The 8,104-nt window shown below is 41.2% G+C and overlaps 1 protein-coding gene across 1 annotated transcript in view; it reads right to left on the bottom strand.

Annotated features, from left to right (window-relative positions):
* Positions 1 to 1,210: 1,210 nt before the first annotated feature.
* The window catches only part of dok3 (docking protein 3), an 18,931-nt gene continuing 12,037 nt past the window's right edge, over positions 1,211 to 8,104 (bottom strand). Inside the window, exons 3-5 of the mRNA XM_060902488.1 lie at positions 4,611 to 4,713; positions 3,757 to 3,926; positions 1,211 to 3,260 (exon numbers count right to left, since the gene is read on the bottom strand). Coding sequence (XP_060758471.1) covers positions 2,517 to 3,260; positions 3,757 to 3,926; positions 4,611 to 4,713 — 1,017 coding nt within the window. The 3' untranslated portion in view covers positions 1,211 to 2,516. The remainder of the gene's footprint in view (positions 3,261 to 3,756; positions 3,927 to 4,610; positions 4,714 to 8,104) is intronic.

Here is an 8,104-nt window from a genome sequence, read left to right as displayed (position 1 = left end):
CTGTCGCCTCACAGCAAGAAGGTCCGGGTTCGAGCCCCGTGGCCGGCGAGGGCCTTTCTGTGCGGAGTTTGCATGTTCTCCCCGTGTCCGCGTGGGTTTCCTCCGGGTGCTCCGGTTTCCCCCACAGTCCAAAGACATGCAGGTTAGGTTAACTGGTGACTCTAAACTGAGCGTAGGTGTGAATGTGAGTGTGAATGGTTGTCTGTGTCTATATCTTCACAAACATTCTTGCGAAAGTGTAACTATAAACGGATAAAAAGTGACATGTATGCCTTACATTTAAATGTGCTGTGCTGGAAGAGCAATAAAACATATCAGGATGTTCTATTATAAGAAAATAATCAACTTTGCAGCGGTAGGAACTCCATCATGGATTATTTTCCTCGAACAACACACCTCCCGACTGTTTTATCCCTGGTAAAATCTGACCGTTGATGTGGTCAGAGCAGACTTTTTCTGGAATCAAAACTCAACAGTGAATAGACGTGATCAAAGAACCATTGATGTGCTTTCTGTGTTTCATACTTACAGCTTTCCACAAGTGAAGACTTCTGTCCGGCTTTGCCCAGCCGAGGACTTCATCTGCAGGGCTTCGGTTTCATTTTCTAGCTCGCTTTTCCAAACTATTCCACACCTTTCCTCTCATTTCTGATTTTTTTTTTCTCAGAGAAAGGCATCATTTGCCTACAGTAGCCCATTTAAATAAAGAATCTGTGTACAGGGCAGACTGGACCATTTGTGTGGGGTTTTTTGATGACAGGAAGGCCTACAGAAATTTTTTTGAGCAATAACATAGAGTCAGCTTATTTATTCTCCTCATATTCATGTATTTATGACTTCTTGAAATGTACAATTGGAGACCGAAACAAAATGACGTGGTTAAACACAGGCCTGCCATTTTGTTTCCTTTTTTTTATTTTCTTGGTCGAATTATCTGAAAGCTGTTCTCTGATATACCAGTATTAAAGATCAGTAATAACACTGCAGTAATCTTTCACAAACAATGTATTATTGCAGCCCTCAAAATAAACCTGCGATCATGTGTGGGCTCATAAAACTATTATCTCTGTCTGTGTTTTAGTAGACATTAAAGAGGACCAAATAGATGCAATAGAAGTTCAAGTAGCCTGCTGGGGAAATGAGTATGAACTCGAGATAACCCACAGAATAACATTCACCATGAAACTCTGCTTTTTTTTTTGGATTTCTGCACTTTATTACTTGAGCATTGTGATTTACATCCATGCAGAACATAAATCCACTGCCAATGAACCAACTGCTGTTGATATGTCATATAATTTTTTTACCGACTGACATTGTTGAATAAAAACCTTAATTTACCAGGCAAAAAAAAAAAAAAGCATTTATTGTTTGCATATGTACACTGTTAACATTCACATTCTGTGAGGATAAAATATTAATACAGATATTATGTTTTATATTACACGTTGTTACTTGATGCGTACCACACGCATCACCTTCAAGAACAGTATTCCTGATGTACTTTCAATTTTATTGCAGTCACTCGATGTATTGTGCAAAGGAAGGTTCTGGATCTAATCGTGAGCTCAGGGTTGGGGCCAATTCTGAGAACCGAATCCAGAGCCATCTGTATGTTATTCAAGTGCCCGTTGGACAAAGTCAATTTGTCAACATTTTGATAACTACAAATGAGTACAGTTAGAACGGTACGCCCTCAAAATGTTGATTTTAGTTGATAGGATATTTTAAAAATAGACATATAACTGAACGAACATTAAAATGTTCTTGGCTTAGTCGGTTGTCTTATAACAGGGTGAACTATTCAGCACAAAAGCAACAGCATCAGCAGCAAGTGACCCAAGCACAGCTGGGGTGCCAATACTTTCATAACGTAACCCTCAAAAGATATTTTATCAGCTACAGTGCAATAAATACATTCTGTCGCACCCACAAACCATTCAGTTCAATGAGAACGAGGTGCTGGTGAACAAACGCAGTTTGACGCAGAAACGCGATGCCGTGTCACACTTTTTGACGTATCGTTCGCTGATGCTTGTCAATAGAAGACGGTCTTTGTGACTGCTCATCGTTCGTGTTGGTTTTTAGAAACTGATCATCAGCACTAAACACAGAAGAATGCATTTTTTGACAGACACCAGAAAGTCCTTGCAAATGTAGCTTTAAGATGTTGGAGTAAAAAGTGACATAACGTTTTCATTTAATCGAACACTGAACAGAGAATGAAACTTTGACCTTCAGTCATGACACTCCCGAAACGAGAGAACACATCTGTGCCATACTGTTCGGTAGTCAGAGACGTTATCGGGACGATTCTTTTCGCGATAGTGTTGTACCAGTCATCAAACTGCATTATTTTAAGCTCCATCGTACACATGGTACCAGAGAAATTGAATTGAGACCTGACAGAAAAAGCATTTATGCACAAAAGCTTTACAACAGCTGGGAAATCAGATCCATGTTGCGTCAAACCTTTCGAACACATGAGCTTTGGGTTGTTTTGAATAGCGGTTTGATCATTTCTTGATCTCGTAGTAATCCGGTTCAGCCAAGAGATCTTCGCTCTCTTCGTATTTGGTTGGAGGAGTCGGTGAAACCCTGCTCATGTCTTTGAAGAGAATGTTGGATAGGATTTGTTTGAAACTAACCGGGACTTCGGCGTCATCGAATGCGGGAGACTGACGGCTGCTTTTAGGAGGCTCTTGGTTGGTGTCCGTGTTCTGTTTTCTTCTGTTACGAAGCAGAGGATTCACTGTGCTGTACAACTGAGTGTCAGTGTCCTGCATTGGCTGGGATTTCTGGTACAAGTCACAGGACTCATAGTCAGGTTCCTCGTCACTAATGTCCATATCTTTTGCCGTTGTCTCAATCTCTGGCTCAGGCACAAGTTCAGGCACAGGCAAAGGTGGAGGTGCCGATATATTCCTCGGTTTGGGCAGAGGCTTCACCTTGGCATACACCGCTTGACCACATTCAGGTTGAAGGATTCTGACAGGGGGTTTTGTTCCGGGAAGTGCAGGAAGAGCAAGGTGTCTTCGAGAAACGGCTATCTTTGTAGGTTCCGGACTGGGCGTCTGCACCGGCGGTTTGACCGGATCGTCTTGCGGCAGAGCAGTAGCTTTGGACAGCAGGTCTTGCACGCTTTGATGCATGATGGCCTCCTCGATAGCCCGGTAGATCTGTGGACCCTGCTTGGAGACGAAAATGAAGAGGCCCTCTCCTGTTTGGCAACGACGGCCTACCTCGATCGTTATTCCTTCCTGTAACAGGGTTGACAAAAAGTATTAGGCCTTTGTTGAATTTGAGTACTAGAACTGTAAGAAAATGTTGAGGGGTGAAAAGTAGGCAAGAGTGAAGGAGCACAAGTCCAAGACTTGATTCTTAATTGATGGAATTTGTTCGACGAAATGTTTGAAACGATGCCCCATGCAGTACGCAAAAGATAATTTTCTGCAGCCTTGAGGGACCCCAAATTTGTTTGATAGGTCCTGGGAGTCCTTCATTACTTGTCAGTATGAGATTCTCCCATTCTTTTATTTTCATGTCTGTGTTTATTTGTTGTGGAGGCTACAGTAGATGGTTGTTTTGGGGTGAGCAGTGGGAGGGATAAGGTGCTGGTGGTTCACAGTTTTTTTTTTCTTTTTAACTTGGTCACAACTACAAATGCCTCACAGCCGTAACAATGAAAGAATTAATAATATAAACCTAAAAACAAGACCTACAGTTGCCCGTTTGACTACATTTAAACCCACATACCTTGATCAGGCCAAATCTGCGGAGAAAGCGATACGGCCAGGAGAACGCAACATGGCCTGTCTTCATGTTCAGCAGGCACAGGGAGTCTTTTTCAGGGGAAAGCAGGTACGTGCCGAACATGCAGCAACGCATGGATGCCTCCGTGCTCATCACCTTCACCTGGAACTGACCTGTATGCAGAATGAGAGACCACATGAATGGAAATGTGCAAACTCCTTTCGATACAGTCAAGCTTTCTTGGATAGAAAGATCAGCTCGGGACAGCGTCCTGAGCTCCTGGGTCTCGCTTCAAGCCTAAGCTTTGGTGACCGTCTCTGTGGAGCTCTGCACGTTCTCACCATGTCCGTGTGGGTTTCCCACGGTTCTCTGAATACCTCAACCCTCCCAAAAACATGCCTGTCAATGGAGTAGGTCTGCTAAGTTGCCCCTAGCATATAAAATCTTACTAACAGACCAAAGGTCACCATCTGATGGAAACAAAATGACCAGACATGAGTTCTGATTATATTTGTGAAAATTACAGGAGATCAGTGACGAATAATAAAATGTCAAAATAATTTCTTAATGTCTTTTTTACTTGGTCTTACTGACCAAAAGTCAAAAGGACACCTTCATTTGAAACTAGTCAATTTCCTGTTCGTATACATGTTCTTGCAAAACACTGATAACAATCATGACTTGAGGTTAGCCTCCGCAAGGCCCAAACTTGTCATTTTAAGACAATTTCAGAATCCTCAGAGATGGCTGGAATGGCAGTGGAATTCACTTAAATGCTTCAAAGCTAGTGATGTGCACCAAGCAGGGAATGGTAAAGCTGAAAAAGAGAGAAAAAAAATCAAGGTGTTCCACTTCACCTGGATTCAAGGAGGAGTAGAGGTCATTTTCTGTCATGGGTGCATCACCATTAAGATCAGCATCTCCTTGTAAGCGCCTGGCCTCGCCACCTCCCTCGTTCCACTGAGAAAATAAACAGCGATGAGATAAAACGGTCAGCACACACAATTCCTCCTTTTCACACTTTGTCTTTGAAGAGTAGCCAGAAAAGATCTTATGCAAACAACAGCGTGAGACGCAAAGACGGGGTGAGGTTTATCAGTACTTCCTCATTCTGCAGGTTCAGTTGTCACACAGGAACTAAACCCCAGCACAGATGATTATTCCCAGCCGTGCTCAGTGTGAAACGAGCTATAAAATAACCCGCTGCTTTATTATCAGATCGGACAAAATACACTTTTCAGCTTGTTTATTTATGCTTATGTGGTCTTCCAGAGCTCAAAAACAACAAGATCTATTGATCTGCTGTCAGTTCATTTTGAAGGGAACTGGAGAGGCTTTGTGAATACATGAAGTTTGAACGAGTCATTATTTTTTGTCCTGTTAGGGGTGGTTCTTGAATTAAATTCATGGTGCCTTTTCGACGAAGCCAAGTTTAAAATTACACTTGATAATTAGCTGCACCCTGTCGCACATAGAGAATTGAATCTGGCGAATGGAAAAAAGAACTCTTGAAGGTGTGATGTTAAAGGAAAGTAATCGAAGTTTGGATTGCGCGATACGGCCTGGTGTTTACAGTGGGGAAAAAAAGTATTTAGTCAGTCACCAATTGTGCAAGTTCTCCTGCTTAAAAAGATGAGAGAGGCCTGTAATTTTCATCATCGGTATACCTCAACTATGAGACAAAATGAGAAAAAAAAATCCAGAAAATCACATTGTCTGATTTTTAAAGAATTTATTTGCAAATTATGGTGGAAAATAAGTATTTGGTCAATAACAAAAGTTCATCTCAATACTTTGTTATATACCCTTTGTTGGCAATGACAGAGGTCAAACGTTTTCTGTAAGTCTTCACAAGGTTTTCACACACTGTTGCTGGTATTTTGGCCCATTCCTCCATGCAGATCTCCTCTAGAGCAGTGATGTTTTGGGGCTGTCGCTGGGCAACACGGACTTTCAACTCCCTCCAAAGATTTTCTATGGGTTGAGATCTGGAGACTGGCTAGGCCACTCCAGGACCTTGAAATGCTTCTTATGAAGCCACTCCTTCGTTGCCTGGGCGGTGTGTTTGGGATCATTGTCATGCTGAAAGACCCAGCCACGTTTCATCTTCAATGCTCTTTACTTTACTTTATTATTTCAGGACAATGCACATTGATGAACACATACACAGTACATGTAAATGTGCCAGATTGTAGCCCGAGGGCTAATTTCCATCTGTAGTCCATAATAGGCAGGTTAGATGTTCATAAATAAAAAGACAAAAAAAGTCCAGACATACACAGCTGTACACACATCGTAAGTACTAAAAGAAAAGAAATACAAATACAAAAACCACAATCACATTTATGATATAATACACTTACTTAAGAATAGGACTGTATATTAATGCTGTTAGAGTTCTATGTTAATAGAGTGTTTGTATGTATGTGTATGTATGTGTGTGTAAGAAATTAGAGGTGTGTACAAGTTTGGTGAGCTCTAAGCCACACCTTGACATGGGTCTTGAAAGTGGCCAAGGAGGGACATTCCCTTATAGACACAGGTATTGTGTTCCACAAAGCACTACCCTTAATAGACAGTGCATTGTGGCTGAAAGATGTTTTTCTAAAAGGAACCTCCACATCCCTGTTGACCACTGCTCGAGTAACCCGTGTCTGGCGATATTTAATAAAATCATGCAAACAGGGTGGCGCCAGACCATGCAGAGTTTTATAAAATAGGCAACTGTATGAAAATTTACAGAAATTGTCAAAACTCAATAGATTATATTTGCCCAAGATGTTACAGTGATGGTATGAGAGTGTTTTTTTATCTAGAATTTTGAGTGCCTTTTTATAAAGGTTTTCCACTGGTTTGAGGATGGTTGATCCCACCATGGTCCAGCTGGTAATGCAATAACTCAAGTGAGAAAAAATCATCGCATGTAAAAACGATAAAGCAGCAATATCTGACATGGCACCTCTAATGTACTTAAAATTATAAAGATTAACTTTAATCTTTTTAATTATCATTTTTATGTGTTTTTTAAAAGAAAGATTGGAGTCTAAAATAACACCTAAATATTTAAAATCTGTGACCACTTCTAACTCTTCAGTGCCTAAGAGGACACCAGGATGTGAAACCATATTGGAAGGTTGCTTGGCCAAGTACAGGCAGACAGTTTTTTTTACATTCAATATAAGACACGATCTGTTGAGCCAGGTTTGTATGTGTGTAAGAGCTGTGGAAAGTACAGATGCTGCTTCCTCAGGATCTTTGGCTTTAGTGAAAATGACTGTGTCATCTGCATAAAGCTGGACATCAACATGTGGACAATGTTCAGGAAAATCGTTAATGTAAAAAGAAAATAAGATCGGCCCCAGTATAGACCCTTGGGGGACCCCAACTGGACAACCCATGAAGGTGAACCTGAAACCATCCACCACAGTGCATTGTTCTCTATGTGACAAGTATGAACGAAACCAATTTATAGATTGAGCAGAAAAATTAAAATGAGTGAGTTTTGATAACATATGATTCACAGTGTCAAAAGCTCTCTTTAAATCCAAGAAAATAGCGCCAACACAACCATTCCTATCTAACTGGCATTTAACTTTTTCCATAAACATGACCAGTGCAGTCTCAGTAGAGTGGTGTGGACGAAACCCAAACTGCATATGGTGAAGAGGTGTTTGACTATTATTGAGGTATTCAATTAACTGCTTAAAGACCCATTTTTCAATAATTTTTGAGATGATAGGTAAAATGCTAATAGGTCTGTAATTATTCATATCAACTTTATCCCCAGCTTTAAACACAGGTGTAACAATGGCCAATTTCCACGCTCTAGGGACTGTGGAATTTTTAATAGATAAATTGACTAAGTGCATGAGTGGGAGTGCGAGCCTCCTTGTGTAATTTTAAGAAGTTTGTGTCAAGCCCGTAAATATCCTTGCTGATGGAAGGAGGTTTTCACTCAAAATCTCACAATACGTGGCCCCATTCATTCTTTCCTTTACACGGATCAGTTGTCCTGGTCCTTTTGCAGAAAAACAGCCCCAAAGCATGATGTTTCCACCCCCATGCTTCACAGTAGGTATGGTGTTCTTTGGATGCAACTCGGCATTCTTTCTCCTCCAAACACGACAAGTTGAGTTTTTACCAAAAAGTTCTATTTTGGTTTCATCTGACCATATGACATTCTCCCAATCCTCTCCTGGATCATCCAAATGCTCTCTAGCAAACTTCAGACAGGCCTGGACATGTACTGGCTTAAGCAGGGGGACACGTCTGGCACTGCAGGATTTGAGTCCCTGGCAGCGTAGTGTGTTACTGATGGTAGCCTTTGTTACTTTGGTCCCAGCTCTCTGCA

Source organism: Neoarius graeffei, chromosome 20 (genome assembly GCF_027579695.1).
Source record: "Neoarius graeffei isolate fNeoGra1 chromosome 20, fNeoGra1.pri, whole genome shotgun sequence".
NCBI lineage: Eukaryota > Metazoa > Chordata > Actinopteri > Siluriformes > Ariidae > Neoarius > Neoarius graeffei.
The sequence above is the reverse complement of the archived record's forward strand: the minus strand, read 5'-3'. Positions and strand labels throughout refer to the sequence as shown.